This window comes from Pelophylax lessonae (genome assembly GCF_965119305.1).
Source record: "Pelophylax lessonae genome assembly, chromosome: 13".
Classification (NCBI taxonomy): domain Eukaryota; kingdom Metazoa; phylum Chordata; class Amphibia; order Anura; family Ranidae; genus Pelophylax; species Pelophylax lessonae.
In genome coordinates, this window is record NC_138780.1 from 139874057 (window position 1) to 139898411 (window position 24355).

The window sequence follows — 24355 nt, forward strand, 5'->3', positions numbered from 1 at the left end:
GTGGATGGATTCCAAGGAGTAAATGCTACATGAATCATGCTTACTCAAGATGGCTGTGGCTAGAAATGCTAGGGGGTGTTTTTCAAAGTGATTTCTCAACAAAATAAAGCATAGAGACATCGATGGATGGGTAAGTTTGCTTTGCATATTAAAAAAAAATTAAATCGTGTTTTTCAGTTTGTGTTGCTCAGATGAAGTTTAGTTCTGCTTTTTTTTTTTTTATTCAGGATAGAGTAGGGAAAGGTTAAATCCTGCTGTCAGTTCTTTTCTGCCACAAGATTTTCCTTCACTTCCTGTCCTATAACCTCAACAGGAAGTGAGAGGATATCTTTCCAATAAGGCTCCATGTACACGGGACGCTGGAAATGGCCGTTTAGGAGCAGTTGGGCGTTTTTTTCAGAAGCCCCTGAACCCATCTACATTTTATCTTATCTGTCCATGTACACAGGGTCGTTTACAGTCATTTGCAGGCAGTTGAGTTCAGGGACTGTTTTTAGAACGCAATTATTTGCGTTCGAACGTGTGTTTCCCGGCGTTTCAAACCCACAAACGCGTCCGAACGCATCTGAACGCGTCCGAACGCGCCTGAACGCGATGACCCGCGTTTAGCGTTCGCGTTTTTCCATTTTAAAGGGGAATAATTTTTTTGACCTCTAGGAACGCTTCTAAACGCAAACGCCCGCAAACGCTGCTAAACGCCCGCTAAACGTGGGTACAAACGCGACCGAACGGACGTTTCAAACGTCCTAAAAATTCCAGCATTCAAAGGGACTTTTAACAACGTCCCGTGTACATGGAGCCTAAAAGAAATAACCTCTAAAGATTTCCCCTCTTTTCCCGTTTTGGTGGCAACTCAAGATTTTGGATTTTCCATCACATTCCTTCCCAGTGACTTGGGTTCAGGACAACTAGAGAGATTGAATCTCCCTAAAAGAGACACAAAAAAACAATTAAAACCTGACATTGATTCTGACCCTTCACCACTCTATCCAAATCTCCCCATAAAGTTTAAAGTGGTTCTAAAGTCAGAAGGTTTTATACCTTCATGCATAGAAAACCTTCAGAAACGAGTCCTGCCCCCCCCCCCTATACTTACCTGAGCTCAATCTCCATCCAGCGATGTGCACGAGAGCAGAGGCTTCTTCTGCTGCCAATCGCAGAAAGTAGGGAGCGATCGAGGGGCAGGGCCAAGCCACGATCTGTGAGTCTTATGGAAACAAGATATTCCTGTGCTCTAATCCCTTGTACATGCATATATTCTATCAGGTGCTAAAGGGGTGTACTACATGTTAACACTAGAAATTCTGGATAACCCTCTGCACACTGCTATATCTAGCAAACTTTGCAAAACAGGGATTTTAACTTCACATATTTTGCAATACATGTTTAACCCCTTGCCGATTGCCCCACGTACATTTACTGCGGAGCAGGGGTTCCTGTGCGCGGAATGACGTATGACGTACAGATATGTGATTCTGCACTTCTGGGGCCTGGATAGACACAGCAGGAGCCAATCATCGGCTCCAGCGGACCCGACGCCCGCCGGGACCTGACAATTGTTCCCGAGAGAGGCAGAAGAGCAGTTTGCCTATGTAAACAAGGCAGATCGCCGTTCTGTGACAAGGGAATATAGAGATCCTGTGTTTCTGCTAAGCGGGAACACAAATCTCTGTCTTCCCACCGTTAAAGCAACCCCCACACAGTTAGCAAGCACTCCTTAGGAACACATTTAAGCCTTTGATTGCCGCTGATGTTAATCCCTTCCCTGCCAGTGTCATTAGTACAGTGACAGCGCAAATTGTTTTAGCACTGATCAATGTATTGGTGTCACTGGTCCTCAAAAAAGTGTCAAAAGTGTCACAACCCGTCTCTGATTTGTCTGCTGCAATGTTGCAGTCCTGCTATAAGGCGATGATTGCCGCCATTACTAGTAAACAATCTAAAATAAAAAAATAAACTTTACGTAAAAATATCCCATAGTTTCTAGATGCTATAACTTTTGTGCAATCCAATCCATATACGCTTATTAGGATTTGTTTTACCAAAAATATGTAGTAGAATACATATTGGCCTAAACTGATGAAGAGATTTTATTTTTCACATTTTTTGATTGGATGTGTTTTATGTCAGAAAAGAAAAAATATTGTTTTTGTTTTGTTTTTTGTTTTTAAAACTGTCGATCTCATTTTGTTCATAGCGAAAAAAAAAAAAACACGGAAAGATAGTTCTATTTGTGGGAAAAAAAGGACATGAATTTTATTTGGGTACAGCGTCACATGAACTGTGCAATTATCAGTTCAAGTAACGCAGTGCCGTATTGCAAAAAATTACCTGGTCATGAAGTGGGTAAATCCTTCCGGAGCTGAAGTGGTTAAGCTAGCCAACTGGGTCAAAGGAATCCCTCTTCTGGCCAGTCCTACTCTGCTCTGCCAATGCTGAGGTGGACACAATGCCAACATGGGGCAAACAGGCACAAAATTGGTTATCCAGAATTTCTAGTGTTAACTTGGTCACACGCCTTTAGTACCTGATATATTATATGCATGTACAAGCTATTGGGATTTGAGCACAGGTATATCTTTTCTCTGTTGCAATGCAGGTCAGTGACCAGACCTGAACCTAGTAGCTTTCCCCCATTTTGTGTCTGTTTGCCCCATGTTGGCATTGTGTCCAATTTTTAGTCAGTTTCTCTGCTACAGAGTCATACATGTGGGCATAAACACAGTGTTAAATGACAGCCCACTCTCTCCCTCCTCCTCCATGCCTACTAACCAGCTAAACACAATAGGGATGGGATAGTACTTGTAGATAATTGTAGATTAATAGAGGCTTCACCTCCCGCTTATTGTAAGACACAGGCTGAGGGGCGTGACACAGCCTGTGACTGGCAGAAATCCGCCCAAACCATTTTATTGCCAAAAAATCCTAAAGGCTTGATTTCAAATATATATATATATATATATATATATATATATATATATATATATATGCCAGTTTAAAACAGTTTATTGATATTATTTATCTATTTATTTGTTTATTTAATTTTACTCTGTATTCCAAAGGTTGTTTTTAAAAAAATATATATATTTTCAACATGTGACCAGCAGCAGAGGACTAGACTCTCCCCCTGCTTATGTTTCCCTGCAGAAAGGCTGGGAAAGAGCTGGGTCATGTGACAACTGTATTAGGAGAAAGATACTTAGATGTTTTTTTTTTTCATAAAAATAATTACAGTGCCATCATCCAAATACAGAATGCGACGAGACAATGTAAATTAAACAGCATGTGTTTAGTTTTACTTTAATGTACTTTATTTACATTAGTGTGTGTGATGAGCTTTTTATATGTAAGAATTTCCACTTCAATATATCTTCTGAACTCAAAGCAAACTGTGCATTTTTTTGAGTGCGAAACACAAAACTTCATAACATATTCCATTGACTTCCCAGCTCGGCTGAAAAAAAAAAAAGAAAAAGAATTTTCTTGCTTTGAATGCTGAAAATAAATGACATTCCTTGGCCATTGCTTAGAAAGGTTATAGAGAATAGACGCACACCCTACTAGTATTCTAGTGATCTCCCTAATCTCAGATGCACTTTGTCAAAACGAGGTAACTGGTAGTTAAGAGAAATAGCCTAGATCAAAGAGGGGATTAATCACCAACTGAATTCGCGCTGAATAAACCTGTCATTCAAGAAAATGATTTCCCCTGAACTTAGAGAAGGATTGAAGGTATTTGCATAACAGGGACCTTCGTACTCCAGCCAGGTTAAAAGGTTCCAAATTCATCCCATGTTTAGCTCTTGCTATCTTTTCTTTTCAACGGCTGCATACAATGGCCCTTAATCTGATAATACTGCTAACTATCTAAATGATGTCAGTACAGGCAATGCTGCACAAGTTTGCACGAGGGATAGATCAATTTCACTTTCACCATCTCCTAAATCAGATTTGTTCGAATTTAAAATGTAATCCTTAGGAGAAGAAAAAAAAAGTCCCTTAAAACCCAAGGATTATTATTAACATCCTAACAGACTTTTTTTGTCTTAAAACAGTGACTGACTGAGATGTTCTGACTGCAGATTTTAACTTGCATTACACTAAGGCTGTTGATAGATCTCAACTGGGTGGTTTTTAAGCAATATCCCACCCAACAGGCCCAATAATATGACATAAGGACATAGTTCATGGCTTTGCCCTGATAATATTGTCACTTACCATAGCAAGTCTTTCACCAGTCATGTAGAATACTTATGAAGTTATGAAATGACAGAAGAGCAACATACCAAAAAAGCAAATACACTATATTGTCAAAAGTCATGGGACAACTGCCTTTACACGCACATTAACTTTAATGGTATTCCAGTCCTAGTCCGTAGGGTTCAATATTGAGTTGGCCCACCCTTTGCAGCTATAACAGCTTCAACTCTTCTGGGAAGGCTGTCCGCAAGGTTTAGGAGTGTGTCTATGGGAATGTTTGACCATTCCTCCAGAAGCGCATTTGTGAGGTCAGGCACTGATGTTGGGCAAAAAGGCCTGGCTCGCAGTCTGCCCTCTAATTAATCCTAAAGGTGTTCCATTGGGTTGAGGTCAGGCCAGTCAAGTTCCTCCACCCCAAACTCCTTTATCCATGTCTTTATGGACCTTGTTTGTGCACTGGTGTGCAGTCATGTTGGAACAGGAAGGGGCCATCCCAAACTGTTCCCACAAAGTTGGAAGCTTGAAATTGTCCAAAATGTCTTGGTATGCCGATGCCTTAACCACTTAAGTCCCAGGCCTATTTTGGACACTTTTTGTTTACAAGTTAAAATCAGTATTTTTTCCTAGAAAACTACTTAGAACCCCCAAACATTATATATATATTTTTAGCAAAGACTCTGGAGAATAAAGTGGCGGTCATTGCAATATTTTTTGTCACGTGGTATTTGCGCAGCGGTCTTTAAAACACTATTTTTTTGGAAAAATTTCGAAAAATCACATTTCACTGCTTTAAAAAAAAACTAAACAGTAAAGTAAAGCCCATTTTTTTTGTATATTGTGAAAGATGATGTCACGCCGAGTAAATAGATACCCAACATGTTATGGTTTAAAATTGCGCACACCCGTGTTACCAGTTCAGAGTTACAGTGTAGCTCTTTTTTTTAAATTATTGCTCATGCTCTGGCGATCGCGGCAATACCTCACATGTGTGGTTTGAACAGTGATTTAATTTGCGGCTCGACTTCCATATACTTTTTCTTTCGTGCGCGAGCGAACGGCGACGGGGGCGGCTAACATTTTTTTTTCCTATTTATTTTTTTTTTTACTTTATCACAGGTTTAAAAAAAAAAAAAAAATCTGATCACTTTTATTGCTGTCACAAGCAATGTAAACATCCCTTTTGACAGTAATATGCAGTGACAGGTACTCTTTATGGAGGGATCGAGGGTCTAAAAGACCCTAGACCCCTCCACTACACTTCCATGTATTCAAAACACCGAAAAAGGCATTTTTGAATACATTCGTTTTTTGAATCTGCCGCCTTTAGCAGCAGAGTAACCCGGACGTGACGTCATGGACTTTGATCGGGACTCCATCCAGCCGGCGGACGTGCTGGCTGGGTGCTCGGGTCTCCTGGTGGGACGGGAGACCCGGGCAAAGCTGCGGAAGGTGGCGGGGGGGCGTCCCCTCCCGCTCGCCGGGGTAACGATCGAGCGGCTCCCGAACCGCATCGGTCATTACCGCCGGAAAGCCGACCGCCGGCTCTAAACCACGGTAGCGGGGTGATGCCTCTAGTTAGAGGCATCACCCCGGTATAACACTGCAAAGTTTGCCGACGTAAATATACGTTACTTTGTGGTAAGTGGTTAAGAGTTCCCTTCACTGGAACTAAGGGGCCAAGCCCAACCCCTGAAACACAATCCCACGCCATAATCTCCCTTCCACCAAATGATTTGGATCAGTGCACAAAGCAAGGTCTATAAAGACATGGATGAGTGAGTTTGGAGTGGAGGTGACTGGCCTGCACAGAGTCCTGGCCTCAACCCAATAGAACACCTTTAGGATGAATTAGAGCGGAGACTGCGAGCCAGGTCTTCTCTCCAACATCAATGCCTGACCTCACAAAGGTGCTTCTTGAGGAATGGTCAAACATTCCCATAGACACACCCCTAAACCTTGTGTACGGCTTTCCAAAAAGAGTTGAAGCTGTTATAGCTGCAAAGGGTGGGCCAACTCAATATTGAACCCTGCCGACTAAGACTGGGATGCCATTAAAGTTCATGTGGGTGTAAAGGCAAGTGTGCCAATACTTTTAACAATTTATTTTGTTTTTTTCAGATTTTTACCTGACAATTTTGCCAGTAAGGGTGACCATAATATTTCACCGTACTGTATCTATGGAGAAATAGTGATGTCACTTTAGGACACGACTACAGAATACCTCCCAATTTCTGCTTCTCCATAACATAGAGAGAAAGTGTTTTGTAGTCCACAGAGAGCTGGGAACAGTGCTAACTGATAGCGAGCAGCACAGACAAACAGTGCAAACAGGTATAGTTTGCAAATATAAAAAATATTATTTAAATGAAATATTTAAAAAACTAAAAAACAAAGAGAAGTTAATTTTAGAGCTTAAATGCACTTCAACCACTTCAGCTCTGGAAGATTTACCCCCCTTAATGACCAGGCCATTTTTTCCGATAAGGCACTGAGCTACTTTAACTGAAAACTGGGTAGTTGTGCGACGCTGTACCCTAATAAAATGTATGTCCATTTTTCCCACAAATAGAACTTTCTTTTGGTGGTATTTGATCACAGCTGTGTTTTTTACTTTTTGCGCTGTAAACAAAAAATTAAAATTTTGAAAATAAAAACAATATTTTTGGCTTTCTGCTTAAAAACATATGCAATAAAAACTGTTAACTGTGTGCCTAGCTGGTGTTTTACTGTAGTGGGGGAGGTGTTTGTACTAGGGGAAGGCATAGATCCGTGTCCCTGCTTTGCAGGAACGCATCATCAATGCCTTACTAACAGAACAGCGATCTGCCTTGTATACATAGGCAGATCGCCGTTCTGCCTGTGTCCCAAATGATTAGTGGGTGCCACCAGACTTCAGGTCCACGGGATCAGCTCCTGCTGTGTAGAATCACAGCAGGAGCGAGCCTCTAGCGGCGCGCACTTGCGCCCGATAACCAGAAATGCAGGATCATGTATAAATACGTGATCCTGCGCAGCCTGGCCACCCTATATTCAACAGTTCCCACGCGCTTGCCGTAAATGTACATTTACTGCAGGGGCAGGCAGCATGGGCAGGCTGGATCACGTACATGTACCCCACTAGCTGATAGGCACGCAGTATACTGCTCTTGATGCCTCTGTGTATACCAGACACAGTAGATTGCCCCTCCCGGTACCTAGCCACTCTGTGATCACATGATCACAATGTAAACACATCTGTTATGAATGTGTTTCATTCGTAACAGCTGTGCTTAGTACTGTGATGCTGTGATTGGCCCACAACTATCACATGGTACCTGGGCCAATCACAGCACCCTGTACCATGTGATAGCTGTGGGCCAGTCACAGGACACAATAGTAATCATGGATGGTATAAATCTAACCCATTCATGACAGTGCATAACATTGCTGTTACAGAGATCATTAAAAAAATTAATCCCCGATAACCTCTTCAGAGTAGTACAGTGCTACTATGGTGACACTGAACTACTCTAATGAAAGAATGTAAAAAATTAAATAAAAGAAGAAATAAATAAGTTTTTTTTTAACCTACTGTCACCAGTCAGTATCCCTGATCACTGCCACACCAGTCATATAATGATGCTGTACTGCACTGGTGACAGTATGTGAAAAAAAATCAAATTGTGAAAAAAAATGATTTAATCTCTTCATTTTCTAAAAAAATTGCAACTTCAAAAAACTCTCCATGCCTCTTACCAAATACTGTACTTTGGACTGTCTACTTTTTTCCAAAAGGGGGTCATTTAGAGGGTTATTTGTACTGTCCTGGCATTTTAAGGGCCCTTAAGAAATAAGATAGGCCGTCAGTACATCAGGAATGATCAATTTTCAAATATACTGTATATACCATAGTTTACAGATGCTAAAACTTTCACAAAAACCAATCAATATACACTTATTGGGATTTTGGCCTAAATTCATGAAGACATTTGATTTTATTAGGTATGGTTTATAACAGAAAGTAGAAAAAATATATTTTTTTTAAATTAAATTTTCAACCTTTTTTCATTTATATAGCAAAAAATAAAAAACCCAGTGGTGATCAAATGCCACCAAAAGAAAGCTCTATTTGTGTGGGGAAAAAAATAATATAAATTATATCTGTCTACAGTGTTGTATGACCATGCAATTGCCAATTAAATTAGCAGTGCTGAATAGCAAAAAATGGCCTGGTCATGACGGGGGTAAAACCTTCTGGAGGTCAAGTGGGCAAAAATAACACTATGTCATCAAATGTATTTAAACATAAAATATATACATACTGTATATATAATTAACTGCACAGCTTCAATTAGACTGCCAGCAGGAGAAGGTCAACGGTGCCAACAAGTCAACGCTCAGCTTCTTTGCATAGTGCACTTGTAAATATATCTATGGCAGGAGAGAGCAGAGGGGTGACCTCAGCAGTGTTCTCCTGCTTTATCAATATTCAGTTACAGGATGGAGTATGTCCTGTGCCAGCATGTACAGTATGCTTAACTATAGTATAGTCTGCAGAGAGGTCTAAGGTCGGGCTGTGCTGTGGGTAGAGGACAAATCCTGAAGCAGATGAGGAAGCTCACATATACAATATAAATATATGTATTTAACTGTCTGTCTGATATTCAGCTTTAATATTCTCAATATTTTTTTAAATTCTGAAACTATTTCAGGTAATGCTAAGCTACCTACCTTTGTAACTGTAAAAAACTTACATTCATTTGTGCATATAGTACAAAACATTGAAAATTTAAACAATGTACTGCAAACCAAGAGTAGAGATCAGTGATAGACGGATAGACAATTGTGATGTTGGTGTAACCCAAATTGTTCACCCCTAAAAATATGACAGTAGGTTGGTATTGCTTTGTGTGCCTGTAATAACTTTCTCCTTCTAGGTGCTTGCTCTTTTATCACTTTACTAGGCCATAATGGTCTTTTGAAATGTACATGGAACATGGGAAGACTGGGATGACAGTGTGTTTAAACACTCGCTTACCACTCAAAGTTTTTATGCTCCCTGTGTGTAAACCTCCAGTTCCATAATTCAGAATCCAGAACGTGCTAATTTTACACTCTCAGTTGGGAGACTTCTCTGCTAAGAGTCGACAGAGGTTACCAGAAGCTAGTAGCGGTTTCAATAATCATTAAACCTAAGATCATAAAATATGTTATAAATAAGCAGGGCTTTTTTTCAGGGGGAACGCGGGGGAACGCAGTTCCGGAACCTCCAGTCTGAATATATGCATTGGCAAAGGGGTGCTGGGGCCAGTGGGTTGAGCTGAATGGCCTATTGATGCTGGCTGCTGGGGGATCTATTGTTGCTGGGGTGAATCTATTGTTGCTGGCGGGCATTTTGTTGTGGGTGGGGCTTTTTTGCAGTGGAGGATTTATTGTTGCTTGGGGGAACTATTGTTGCTGGGGGGCTATTGTTGTTGGGGGGGGGGGGTCTATTGTTGCAGGGGAGGATTTATTGGGGGGGGGGATTGTTGCAGGGGAGGATTTATTGTTGCTATTTTTCTTGGGGGTCTATTGTTGCTGATTGCAGGGGATCTATTTTACTGTTTTTTCTATTGTTGCAGGGGAAGATTTATTGCTGCTGGGTGGATCTATTGTTGGGGGGGGGGGGTCTATTGTTGCTGATTCTAGGGGATCTATTTTGCTGCTTTTCTAGTTCTCTTTAACAAATTCCATACACATTACCTAGAACCACAACATGATACTTGGTTCTGTATTCTCTAAAAAGGGGGGTACTGGGGAGTGGGCAGAGGGTGGAACCAAAGGACAGCGCTCGGAGGTGGGTAGGGAGTGGAGACAACTGGCGACTCAGAAAAGGGGAGTACCTGCACCTATTCTCGGAGAAAAAAAGCCCTGTAAATAAGTAATTATATATAGAATTTGGTAACCCTTTATACTAGGCCAGATGATTGGTGTTCCCCCAAAGGAGTTTTCAGGCTCTAGATTTCATAGGGATAGACCATGCCCCCAGACCTGTAGAGAAACCTGCAACCAACTACTCGTGTTGCACCAAAGGTGAGGTCCAGGATAGGCTCCCAAGTTTTTACCAAGGTTGCATGGATCTGAATGCACTGGTTCTATTGTTTTATTAGAAGACAGTGAAGTGTTTATTGAATGGTTGATTGCAGAATCTGAAGTAGAATAATAAACAAATTAAGAGTGATTTCTCCGTAAAGGCTCAATTCACATATATCTGGGCATGGTTTCATAGTGATTTTTCATAGGAGTTCCGTGTGGTTTTGTTCACCGGTTTAGGTGGGAATTTGTTAAGTGTATGACAGTTTAAAACATTTCCAATTTGCATATATGTGAACTGAGCAGAGGTCCATTATTTTAGGACACTAGTAAAAACTGAGGATTTAGAGTGGTAAAGGGTTATAGGTGCATGCCCAGGTTGCGTGCCAGTGTCCAGTCACCTGAAGGTACCTGCTTATAACCCGTGGTCTATGAATATCACGTCCTGTACTATACGATTAATATATGGAATTATTATATAGAAGACTTGATAAACTTGCATGCTGGGCCAGGTACAGTTGGCCCCATGGGTATCATATTATTTTCTTTAATTCTTTCCGGTAACACTATGACTGCCTTAAGATCTGCTTCCAACTGTAGAAACACTCAACTGTTTAGACTTGGACCTTACAACAAAGCCCCAGAACTTCACTAGGAATCCGTGGTACAACTTCAGACATGTGGATTACAGAAACATATATATGGTTGCTGGCTTGGCACTAGACTGTAGCATTATTATATAAGGATAGTATGGACATAGGTAAGCATACTACTACACAGTGCTGCTATGAAAGGGGGGGGGGTCCTTTTTATGACAGGTATATCAAAGGGCAACTGTCCTCAAGGTATGTAAAAGAAGACATATTTATATTGAACCTTAAGAAGCCCTGATGAATTAGAAATTCATAGGGTACTGGTGATAGTTTATATACAACATCATCCACTTGACTGACCAGCTGTCAAACCAACTTGTTAAACTAATGTGTGCATGTCAATGCACCTGCTTAAACAGCAGTCTTCAAAGTCCCCTCGTCTCTCCTTAAACACCAACATACAGGTTTCATTGCGCTATCAATATTTCCTGATACAAATGAAAGCCTGACACCATTCAGGCCTTCAAAGGAAACTCTTAGGCATACTGAAGACTCAAAGCATCTTTCAAGTTAAATGTATGCAAAGAATCTTTATCAAAGAAAATTAATAAAATCCATATTGAGATAATTTTATAGAAAATGATTGAAGTTTTAACCCAAGAAAGGACTCTCTTATTTTCGTATAGCTTAGTATAAGAACTTGTCAATCACGATTAAGCGTTTTGGAATTGGAATCCCTTTGAAATGCAGCTGTTTCTTCTTTAATTGTGGAAGTGGACGCGGAAGAAAAGAAAGGTCTGGTCTTAAAGATGAGCAAGGAATACAAACTAGCTCGGGATTAGCTGTCGAGTTCAAAGGTCGCTAATTACACTAAGGAGTTCCCAGACACAGGGAGGACATTAAACAGGTCATGTACCAAACTGGGGAAACAGACCTTGTCTTCAAAAATGTATCTTAAAGTGACAGATTTTGAGACAAAATCAAAAGCTTTTTCAGTGGGGTGACAGGGACAATGGATGAAAAAAAGGTTTCTTTTTTTGTATTGTGCTGCAGACAGAAGAAAAGCAGAAGACCCTGAAGATGGCACCAGACAGTTGTTCCGACTGTGTACCGGAAACTAAGATGCCCCATGTGGGACAAAAACTGTTTCATGGCATTCGCAATGCACATTGTGCTTTGATTAAAAAACGTGTGGGACCCATTGGGTTTGTGAGTAGTAAGGTCCAACTAGCTGTGTTTTAAATTAAATCTGTGGCTGAGAACAATCCATCAGAGCCTTCCGACACAGCTGGTAAATTTGTTGAAGAATGCCATTGTGAAAATGGTCTCAGAACTCTAGCAGGTTGCCATCTAAAAAAAAAAAACTTGGCGAAACACCAAAGGCAAGAGCAGCTCACTACCTGCTGAATATCTAGATAATTACAATTCAAAGTTCACAAGGGCTTTCCTTTTATCACCTAGGATATGGCTATGCCACAATGAAAAAAATATTTATTTCTAAGGAACCAAACCTACACAATAAACAAAAAAACTTACCTTGCCTCTGTGGTCTTTTATGGAACATTTTACTAAAATTACTTTGCTGCTGTCTGTGATTTATTTATTAATGTCAAGATATGGTTTGCTAGTGAAGTTGGTCATAGCACCATAACATTTATTTAGTTACGTGAACTGTTGGTCATTTAAGTGTCAGGAAGGATACATTTTATCTGGACCTCCTCCGGTTCATATTGGATTTTTGAATATTTAAATGACCAGCACAAACACAGAATGGTAGGTAGATGCTAGAGAGTTTGATCACCCAATAGTTATGTAGGTCCCTCAGGAACATCAGTGGTCCTGGAGATGACCTCAGGTTTATACACCTGATGTGGATACTTTAAAGAGGTTTCAGTTTGGTTAATGCACTGTGAATAGAGAGAACTACTTAGCTGGATGAGAACAGAGTTTGAAAAACTATGGCAGGGAATCCCCAAAACCATTTAGCAGCCAACAATATATTTTCTCTAATTTGTAACTTTTGTAGTCACATGCTATGAAAAAGATACCTGGAAGGTGGAAACCATGCATACATGGTTAGCCTATACATGATAGATGGCATCATGTTGAAGTCAAATCATTTTTATATGCTCAATATTATACTGTATACATATACTGTATATACAGTGCCTTGCGAAAGTATTCGGCCCCCTTGAACTTTGCGACCTTTTGCCAAATTTCAGGCTTCAAACATAAAGATATAAAACTGTCATTTTTTGTGAAGAATCAACAACAAGTGGGACACAATCATGAAGGGGAACAAAATTTATTGGATATTTCAAAATTTGTTAACAAATAAAAAACTGAAAAATTGGGCGTGCAAAATTATTCAGCCCCTTTACTTTCAGTGCAGCAAACTCTCTCCAGAAGTTCAGTGAGGATCTCTGAATGATCCAATGTTGACCTAAATGACTAATGATGATAAATAGAATGAATGATCCAATGTTGACCTAAATGACTAATGGTGATAAATAGAATCCACCTGTGTGTAATCAAGTTTCCGTATAAATGCACCTGCACTGTGATAGTCTCAGAGGTCCGTTTAAAGCGCAGAGAGCGTCATGAAGAACAAGGAACACACCAGGCAGGTCCGAGATACTGTTGTGGAGAAGTTTAAAGCCGGATTTGGATACAAAAAGATTTCCCAAGCTTTAAACATCCCAAGGAGCACTGTGCAAGTGATAATATTGAAATGGAAGGAGTATCAGACCACTGCAAATCTAAGAAGACCTGGCCGTCCCTCTAAACTTTCAGCTCATACAAGGAGAAGACTGATCAGAGATGCAGCCAAGAGGCCCATGATCACTCTGGATGAACTGCAGAGATCTACAGCTGAGGTGGGAGACTCTGTCCATAGGACAACAATCAGTCGTATACTGCACAAATCTGGCCTTTATGGAAGAGTGGCAAGAAGAAAGACATTTCTTAAAGATATCCATAAAAAGTGTAGTTTAAAGTTTGCCACAAGCTACCTGGGAGACACATCAAACATGTGGAAGAAGGTGCTCTGGTCAGATGAAACCAAAATCCAACTTTTTGGCAACAATGCAAAACGTTATGTTTGGCGTAAAAGCAACACAGCTCATCACCCTGAACACACCATCCCCACTGTCAAACATGGTGGTGGCAGCATCATGGTTTGGGCCTGCTTTTCTTCAGCAGGGACAGGGAAGATGGTTAAAATTGATGGGAAGATGGATGGAGCCAAATACAGGACCATTCTGGAAGAAAACCTGATGGAGTCTGCAAAAGACCTGAGACTGGAACGGAGATTTGTCTTCCAACAAGACAATGATCCAAAACATAAAGCAAAATCTACAATGGAATGGTTCACAAATAAACATATCCAGGTGTTAGAATGACCAAGTCAAAGTCCAGACCTGCATCCAATCGAGAATCTGTGGAAAGAACTGAAAACTGCTGTTCACAAACACTCTCCATCCAACCTCACTGAGCTTGAGCTGTTTTGCAAGGAGGAATGGGCAAAAATTTCAGTCTCTCGATGTGCAAAACTGATAGAGACATACCCCAAGCGACTTACAGCTGTAATCGCAGCAAAAGGTGGCGCTACAAAGTATTAACTTAAGGGGGCTGAATCATTTTGCACGCCCAATTTTTTAGTTTTTTATTTGTTAAAAAAGTTTGAAATATCCAATAAATTTCGTTCCACTTCATGATTGTGCCCCACTTGTTGATTCTTCACAAAACATTACAGTTTTATATCTTTATGTTTGAAGCCTGAAATGTGGCAAAAGGTCGCAAAGTTCAAGGGGGCCGAATACTTTCGCAAGGCACTGTATACCACTTTTCTCAACTGATGATCTTTATTCAACTAGCTTTCTCCTTTAAACCCCTTCAAACATGAATTTACTGTTTATCTAAAAGGAGAAAAAATAGGATAACTAAATAGACACCAAAATACAAGATAAAGTGTATTTTATTGGACAGTTTCTTCAGTTATTTACAAATACAGCAGAGAACAATCAATCAAAAAATGATCGGCACAAAACTGGCGCTGGTGCTTTGGAATTCCATATATAATATTCTGAAGAGATCAATTCACGAGCTGAAACACATGATGGAAAACAAGATTAGACAGTAGTTTCTGGACTGGAGTACCAAGTACAATATTTAAAACCATCATTCTAACCTCCCATGTAGAATCAGCTGACTTTTACACTCTGTTTTTATAACACGTGCTGTCCCCCAAATTTCTACAATCAGTTCAATAAATAATTAACCTATAACTCTTTATTAATTAAAACAAATATAAATAAATAAATACAGTGCCTTGAAAAGGTATTCATACCCACAGTTTGGAAGATGAAACTAAGTTCCACAAAGTACTGTCAGTGACTCAAATAAGGAAGATATATGGTTAATCCTCCGGGTAGAAGGTTAAACAAAATTAAATTTCTAAATAAATGATTGTTACCTTCATTCCTCAAAAAAATACCCACAGCTTGCTGTGTACTGACACCGCTATATAAAGCCAACCTATCATCAAAAGGACACAATTTCTGTAGCTGCTCATATGAAGTTGAGGGAGATACAGTGCCTTGAAAAAGTATTCATACCCCTTGCAATGTTCCGCATTTTGTCATGTTATGAACAATATCGTAAATGTATTTTTTGGGGATTTTATGTGATAGACCAACACAAAGTGGCACATAATTGTGAAGTGGAAGGAAAATGATAAATGGTTTTCAAAATGTTTTACAAATAGATATCTAAAAAGTGTGGCATGCATTTGTATTCAGCCCCCCTTTACTCTGATACCCATAACTAAAATCTAGTGGAACCAATTGCCTTCAGAAGTCACCTAATTAGCAAATAGAGTCCGCCTGTGTGTAATTTAATCCCAGTATAAATACAGCCGTTCTGTGAAGCCCTCAGACGTTTGTTAGAGAACCTTAGTGAACAAACAGCATCATGAAAACCAAGGAACACACCAGACCGGTCAGGGATTAAGTTGTGGAGAAGTTTAAAGAAGGGTTAGGTTACAGTAAAATATCCCAAGCTTTGAACGTCTCAAGAAGCACTGTTCAATTCATCATCTAAAATTGAAACAGTATGGTACACCTGCAAACCTACCAAGACATGACCGTCAACCTAAACTGACAGGCTGGGCAATGAGAGCATTTACCAGAGAAGCAGCCAGAAGGCCCATGGTAACTCTGGAGGAGCTGCAGAGATCCACAGCTCAAGTGGGAGAATCTGTCCACAGGACAACTATTAGTCGTGCATTCCACAAATCTGGCCTTTATGGAAGAGTGGCAAGAAGAAAGCCATTGTTGAAAGTAAGCCATAAGAAAATCTGTTTGCAGTTTTCAAAAGCCATGTGGGGGACACAGCAAATGTGGAAGAAGGTGCTCTGGTCAAATGAGACCAAAATTGAACTTTTTGGCATAAAAAACAAAATCCTTTGTGTGGCGGAAAACTAACACTGCACATCACCCTGAACACACCATCCCCACCATGAAACATGGAGGTGGCAGTATCATGTTGTGGGGATGCTTTTCTTCAGCAGGGACAGGGAAGCTGGTCAGAGTTGATGGGAAGATGGTTGGAGCCAAATACAGGGCAGCCTTAGAAGAAAACCTATTAAGAGTCTGCAAAAAAAATTGAGACTGGGGCGGAGGTTCATCTTCCAGCAGGACCACGACCCTAAACATATAGCCAGGACTACAATGGAATGGTTGAGATCAAAGCATATTCATGTGTTAGAATGGCCCAGTCAAAGTCCAGACCTAAATCCAATTGAGAATCTGTGGAAAGACTTGAAAATTGCTGTTCACAGATGCTCTCCATCAAATATGACAGAGCTTAAACTATTTTGCAAAGAAGAGTGGGCAAAATTTTCACTCTCAACTCTGAATTCTCAATTATGTGCCACTTTGAGTTGATCTATCACACAAAATCCTATTAAAATACATTTACCTTTTTGGTTTAACATGACAAAATGTGGAAAATTTCAAGGGGCATGAATACTTTTTCAAGGCACTGTCAAAAAAAAAAAAAAATATATATATATATATTCACACACACACACACACAATCAATACTCTATACAGATTTGTAGGGTGAAACCTTTAAATATTTACTTCACTTTTTTCATATGTGAAACATTTTAAAATAGTTTTTCTTCTATCCAGCCAGCAGGTGGAACTTTTGGCTTCTTTTTACATGCATTCCTATGTTCCCCTTGTTAAAAGTCTATTGGCTACAGAGCTCAATAACTCATGCTAAAACTTTCAGACCCCCAGATATCCTAAACCTTATTGAATGGCTCCATCTGAGGTTTCAGTTAGTAAAGCAAGCCCAAAAGGCACTGCTGTACTGTCACTTCAGCTAACCCAGAGTGCTTTTAGAATCTTCTGTAATTAATAACTGTTTATTTTTTAAATTATATTATATATAGTAAATAACAAAAATAATACATCCAATGCTACATTAAATTCACTCTGTAAAGGGGTCAACAAAATTATACAGGCATTATCCTGAAAAACAAAAGAAGCATTACACATACATACCGGGCGGCCCAATAGCTCACACTGGCTCGTTGAATAGTGGGTACCCCTGTTGGCTACTGTGGTTCCCCCTGCTGACCAGCAGAAAGTAAATCACTGTGATCTTGCTGACCCCTACAGTATACAATAGGGACACCCTATTCTACATACTGGGAAGTGTGGATCTAGATCAGCACAAATGGCTCTGCTGCAGAATGAAATTTAGCAAAACGACCAACAGACAGATATGTATAAAGCTGCTTTCTTTAAAGAGTAGTGATTGTTTCATTTTGTTGACCTACTGATGGGGTCAATTCAGCGTGCACCGTGGCTTAGAAACAAACATCAGTTAAAAGCAAATACAGTAAGTCCAATTTATATTGTTTGGCTTTTTTACTGTAAAGTATGCAATTTTATAAAACAATTCACACTAAGATCAAGAATAGAAACACACAGAGCAATCATAATAAGTCTCTTACATGTTATAATTTTTGGCTTTGCAGATGAAAAGACTTGGACAGAATGCTGGTCTGTGTAACATCCTGTGAGGCTGTAGTCAGGGATTCTAAAGAAAAGCTAAAATAATAAATGATAAAAATAAATAAAAATAAGACATTTGTGAAAATGCAGGGCAATGCCACCGATGTTTTGTTATTCGTAATAATGTTTCTACAAGGTGATTCATTTTCCTCCAGCAAGCAGATTGCAGGCCTATGAGGTCTGCCAAAGCCTAGAGCTCAATGGATATCCAGAAACCCACTTACAACTTTCATGCTCCTATTCTCCTGGTTTACTGCAGAAAAACTGGTCCAAGCTGGCAACTGTCTTTCGCTTTTCAAGTTAAAATGCACTTGTGGGCAATTGATGTCTGAAGGGGCAAACCATGCCAGTACAGACAATGCAAATAAGGCAACTTCTCTGTGACTATTGTAATGCATGTCAATGTCATTCGAAGGGATTGGGAGTAAAAGGTTGCTTCCTCAACTGAAGCCCTTGTGGAAGGGATATTAGTTTGCGAGCTTCACTGGGGACAGCGATTATGGAGAATTGTGAACAAGAGAACTGTAAAAATAAATAAAATAAAAATAAGAAAAACTCCAGTTTTTTTTTAATCTAATTAAATTGTTTCTGCAAGATGCTTTACTGACAGATACCCTATTAAGATTAAGATAAAATGAAAAAATCCCAATCCCAGCACTGGCCGGGTACCTAAAATGTATCTGTATTACTCATGCAGGACAATGCTTTAACTGTACCTACTTACTTTAACATAGGCAGTATTTCCAACACAGACTGAGTCCACAGGGTCATTGGGATGCTGTTCTGAGTTGAATGTCACAGTTCCCGTAAGAGAAATTTCTAGAGATTTTGGAAATTTTTGTCCTGAAAAAGACATTAGGTATGACTTCATGTACATTTAGGCTCGGTTCACACTGCTGCGACTTAGGATCCACTTGTGAAAACTAGGGATCGACCAATATAATTTTTTCATTGACAATACTGATATTTTGGTCATCGCATATCGGTATCGGCCGATTTGGGCCGATATTTTCGTACATTTAAAACATTTTTTATTTACTTGACAGGTACTCTTGTGGAGGGATCTGGGGGTCTAAAAGACCCCAAACCCCTCCTCTGCACTTAAAAGCATTCAAAACGCCAAGTTTGGCTGTTTTGAATGCTGTAATTTTTTTGAATCTGACGCCAGTACCCGGAAGTGATGTCATGACATCACTTCCAGGTTTTTGCATGGAGACCCGATCAGAGCCGAATTGCGGCTTTGATCGGGTCTCCGGCGGCCATGCAGGCTGGTTGCCCAGATCTCCCGGTGGGACGTGAGACCCGGGTGAGCCGTGGACATCCCCTCCCGCTCCTTGTAATGACAGCCGAGCGGCTTCTCAGTCGCATCGGTTGTCATTACAAGACAGTCGACCGTCGGCTATGGACACCGGTACCGGGGTGATGCCTCTAGCCACAGGCATCACTCCGGTACAAGCACTTTCCCAAATATCGGCAATATCGGTGGCCGATTCCGCTATATCGGGGAAAGTTACATAGTTACATAGTTAGTTACATAGTTAGTGAGGCTGAAAAAAGACACAAGTCCATCCAGTTCAACCTATGATGTGTGTGTGTGTTTGCTTTTAACCGTACATTGTATACCCCTGTATGTTGTGGTCTTTAAGGTGTCCATCCAATAGTTTTTTGAAACTATCAATGCTCCCCGCTGATTCTCTTGCGGAAGAGAATTCCACATCCTTACCGCTCTTACAGTGAAGAACCCCTTATGCACTTTAAGGTTAAACCGCCTTTCCTCAAGTTTTAGTGAGTGGCCACGTGTCTTATTGTATCTCCTTTCTCTGAATATTTTGTTCCATATGCTAGGGTCGCCAGTACAGTATTTGTACATTGATATCATATCCCCCCTCAATCGTCTCTTCTCCAGAGAGAATAGGTTCAGTGCTTGTAGTCTTTCCTCATAGCTGATGTCCTCCATTCCCCTAATTATTTTTGTTGCCCTTCTCTGGACTTTCTCCAGTTCCAGCACATCCTTCCTGAGGACCGGTGCCCAGAACTGGACAGCATACTCCAGATGTGGCCGGACCAGAGTCTTGTAGAGTGGAAGAATAATCTCTTTATTTCTGGAGTGAATCCCCTTTTTTATACAACCCAGTATTCTGTTGGCTTTGCTTGCAGTGGCTTGGCATTGCATGCCACTTCCAAGCCTGTTGTCTACCAGTACCCCCAGGTCCCTTTCCATCCTAGACTCACAGTGCATATCGGCCCTCGATATATATTGGCTTTGCCGATAATCGGTCGATCCCTAGTGAGAACCCAAGTTGCGTGACATGCAAAATCCCATGTTTATCAGACTTGTGCCTCAAAGTAGTACTCAAGTCGCCAGGAAATCTTCTCGCAAAGTCTCACCATAATTTGCACGACTTTCAGGTCGCGGCAGTGTAAACCGAGCCTTAAGGTTAGAAACTTTTACATGTTACATATGACATAATACAACAATCACAGAGTGTTTTTCTAAAGATAAGAAATGCGAGATGGTCCTAAAGCTTCTCAGAGTTAGCAGGGTGTGGAACAGGTCACCTTTGAGTTGATCCAGTGGCAAAAAGACTTGGGAGACTCAAAGCCAGGGGGGAAAGAGAGGTTATGTATGATTGACAGTGGTGGGAGATGGGGAAAAGAAGTCTGCCGGAGTATTTCTTACTGTCCCAGAAGAGCAGTGAATGTTAGGATTGGGTTCAATAAGCCCTTCCTGTCTTGAGAAAGAAGCCACAATCATTTGTGGATAGATAAGAGGGCATAGTTGTGGGCTTCTGTGTCAACCTGTAGTGGGGTTTCCTGGCTGGCATATTATTTAGTCAGTTGGGCAGTGTCGTATTATCTTGAAAAGCAAAGAACTCCTAGGCCACCCTTTGGCCTGGTTTGATACATAACCTGAGTAGAAATTCTAGGTTTCCTATTGTTCCAAAAAAAGCACATCACACGTGTCTGCATTTGAAGTAGCACTAGTTTAGGAAGCAAAATTAGTAAAACCCCTAAAAAGTAATTTGGTTAGGTATGTCATTTTTATTGCCGCAATATGGATCAACCAAGAGAGACGATGGATATCCCAGGTATTTAGTAGAGTATAAAGTTTCTGGAGGAGGGGTGGGTATTTAGCTTCACATAAGGAAGAGTAGTCCCTGGTCAGAAATACTCCTAAATATGGCAGTTTATGGGGTTCCCATTGATATCAGAAGGTCTGTTGGAGATTTAGAAGCAAGGGGGAGGCAGAGATATGTTCAAGGCATTGGATTTCATGGGGTTGATCTGCAGGCCAGAAATTGTACTAAATTGGGTCATGAGGGCATTCAGACTGGGTAGGGAAATGAGCAGGTTCATTATAGTCAAAATGAAGTAATCTGCGAATAGGCTCAACTTACAATGCCAAGACACAATGTACAGGCCTGTTGTATTTGGGGATTCTGGAATGGACTGAGCAAGGGGCTCTATAACTAAGGCAAATAAAAGGGGGCAATAGGCATCTCTGCCTAGTGCTGTTTGTGATAGGGAAACTGAGCGATTTGAAGCCAGCATATTTCACATAAGCTTTTGTACTTACCCAGGGAATTGTGGGCCGAAGCGCTATATTTTCAGGACAAGTACCCATGAGACTGTATCGAAAGCTTTTTTATGTCGAGGGACAGGAGGGCAAGTTTCCGAATGTTATCGCTAGCCAGTCTAGTAGGTATAAAATCAAGTTGGTTGCAGCGAAGGCCTCCAATGCCTCGGTAAGGTGTAATGGCAAAAATTTTGTCCAAAAGCTTAATATCTACATGCAATAAAGATACTGATCAAAAGTTAGTTTGGTATAATAAGTTTTAGGTTTGGGAATCATCAAGAAAGTTTTAATATCTACAAGAACCTCCTCTACTGACATAGGAGCTTTAAGAGCTTGACACCAGGAGATTAATATATGTGGTTGTGAGATTTTGGAAAAGAAAGCATCTGCAGCTATTACAGAGGTGTTCACCGAGATATAAAGTGCTAGGTGTTGCTTTAAAAACTTGACCATTTTAAGGGGGCAACTGGTGAGTTCATCTCTTTTAGCAGTAAGGCCAGTAGGACATATCAACATAACCTAGCTGCCAACAGAGAGTCTTGTTTGTTTACTTTAAGATAGAAAACATGTATAGTGCATCTTCAAGCTTTGTCGGGTTGGTCTGCTAGAACAGTGTTTCTCAACTCCGGGCCTCAAGGCACACTAACAGGCCAGATTTTAAGTATTACCTTGGGGAGATGCAGACTAGAATACTGCAATCACTGAGCAGCAAATGATATCACCTGTGATGTTTTCTTGCAAACCTGGCCTGTTAGTGTGCCCTGAGGACCGGAGTTGAGAAACATTGTGCTAGAAGAAGGTTCAAGTTACGTTAGCCTCTTCTAGTGCTAGTTTATTTGGTCTAGAAAGATCAAGCAAAGAGGCCCTTGCCGAGTAGTCACGTTCTAGAACAAAGAGTTTTGTTTTATGCTCTTTCTTGCGAAAAGTGGCTAATTGTATACAATGGCCTCAAATGACCATTTTATGGGCTTCCCATAAGTTTGAGTCAGAGATGTCAGGCGTCCTGTTGTGAGTCGAAAAATCCATATTGTTGGAGCAAATGTATGTTTGCAGTGGGGCGTCAGAGAAAAGTGATTTGTTGAGAGACCAGGGTGGGTCTGTGCCCTCTGACAACAGAGACGTGAGTGTTAAAAGTACTGCAGAATTGTCAGACCACAAGATAGGGAGTATATGTACTGCCATAACAGGGGATAGCATAGTATAAAGAAGAACGAAGAAGGAGTTAGGTTGGGCAGAGTAATAGGTGTAGTCCTGAGTGGATGGGTATGTCTCCCTCCAACTGCCTACTAGATTGTGATGGGCAAGAAGAGCCCTTAATAAGCCGGAATGGCTAGAGAGAGTGCAACTTGTTTAGGAATAGGAAAATGTATTTTTATCTCCACAGAGGAGAAGAGTGTCTATTTGGTGGTGCCTGATGATGTGCAGAAAGTGTTTGAAAAAAGGAAGATTGTGGACATTGGGTGCGTAATAGGTTGTTGTGGTTACCTCCTTGTTGAGGAGATGCCCAGTAAGAAGAAGGCAGCTTCCAGTTGGATCTTTGATTTCTCTGGTGCAGGAGAATTGCACTGACTTCTAAAAAGCTATGAGGACACCTCTACTTTTAGTTTGGGTGTTAGATTGATACACAAAAGCTTAGTTAGTACTGAAATAGTTGGGGGTTGAGTATTTGGGAGAAAAATGGGTGTCTTGTTAGCAGACTATGGATGCCTTCAATTGTTGTACGATTCAAAATGCTAGAGTACAATTGTGCTTGACAGCTTGACATTGGGGGAATGTACTCCAAGGATAGGCATAAGGATATGAGGAGGAAAAATGATTAATAAGGCTGCAAGTACTGCATTCAGGTTGTTCCACGGGATACCACCCAGCCTGACCCAGGGGGAAGGGGAACGGGGAGGGAAGTGGGAAATAGTGAAAGAAACAAGAAAAGAGAAAAAAGAAGCTGAATAATGGACATTGTGTTTGAAAACCAATGAAAGCTACAAAGAGCAAGGACAGTGCCTCTGAGGGTTTGACTATAAAACCCAATAAGTCACAACTCGGCATGCCAGACCGGGGTCTTTCATCGTAGGGAGGTTTCTAGTGTCTCACTCACGGGGAGTGATCAGAGCATCCCAGGGGTGGAATGTCTGCTATTTGGGCAGCTGGAGAGGAAGCTGGGGTCCCTGGTACCCGAGGGAAGTCACAGCTTGCACTGGGTGCTTTTGGAGAGCACCGAGTCAGAGACCAGAGTAGAAAAAGACCATCAAGATGGCCTTGAATCTTCAGTAGCGTTGTGCCCATGTAGGTGTGATTCTGGTACATTAAGACAAGCCAAAACAGGAAACCCCAGCAGTAAGGGATGTGATAGCATTGTAGGATTTGGTAGTTGAAACAATGGAAAGATAGGGTGGGTTTCTCCTGCACAGCTTGCAGGATGGCCTTTTTAGTGCAGAAATAGAGAAACTTAACAATGACATTTCACGGCGGTATAGGTTTTCAGACAAGCGCCCTGTGTATTTGCTCAAATGCGAGATGTTCGGTGGGAATAGCCAGGGCTAATTTCTGGATGAGCGCAGTTGCAGTGGATTGAAGATTGGTAATGTGTTCAGTAAGGCCAGATAAGCGTGAATTGGATCCCCAGAATCTATTTTTTGAGGCCTTCCAGTTTGTAGTGTAGGGTAGCGTTTTAATTTCGAAGGGCCTCTAGCTCTTTTTGGTGATTCTCCAGCACAGTGATATTGCCATCCATTCTAGTTTCTAAATCTGCCAAAGCTAAGCTCCCTTATGTCCTTAAGGAGGTGTTCTGTAATCTGAAGGGGTGTATTGGAGCACTTTATGGAGTATTTGTCGATCTGCTGTAGGAG

The 24355-nt window shown here is 40.8% G+C and overlaps 1 protein-coding gene across 1 annotated transcript in view; it reads right to left on the bottom strand.

Annotated features, from left to right (window-relative positions):
- Positions 1-14802: 14802 nt before the first annotated feature.
- The window catches only part of AP5M1 (adaptor related protein complex 5 subunit mu 1), a 49240-nt gene continuing 39687 nt past the window's right edge, over positions 14803-24355 (bottom strand). The window contains exons 7-9 of the mRNA XM_082275718.1: positions 18657-18775; positions 17872-17968; positions 14803-14949 (exon numbers count right to left, since the gene is read on the bottom strand). Coding sequence (XP_082131844.1) covers positions 14867-14949; positions 17872-17968; positions 18657-18775 — 299 coding nt within the window. The 3' untranslated portion in view covers positions 14803-14866. The remainder of the gene's footprint in view (positions 14950-17871; positions 17969-18656; positions 18776-24355) is intronic.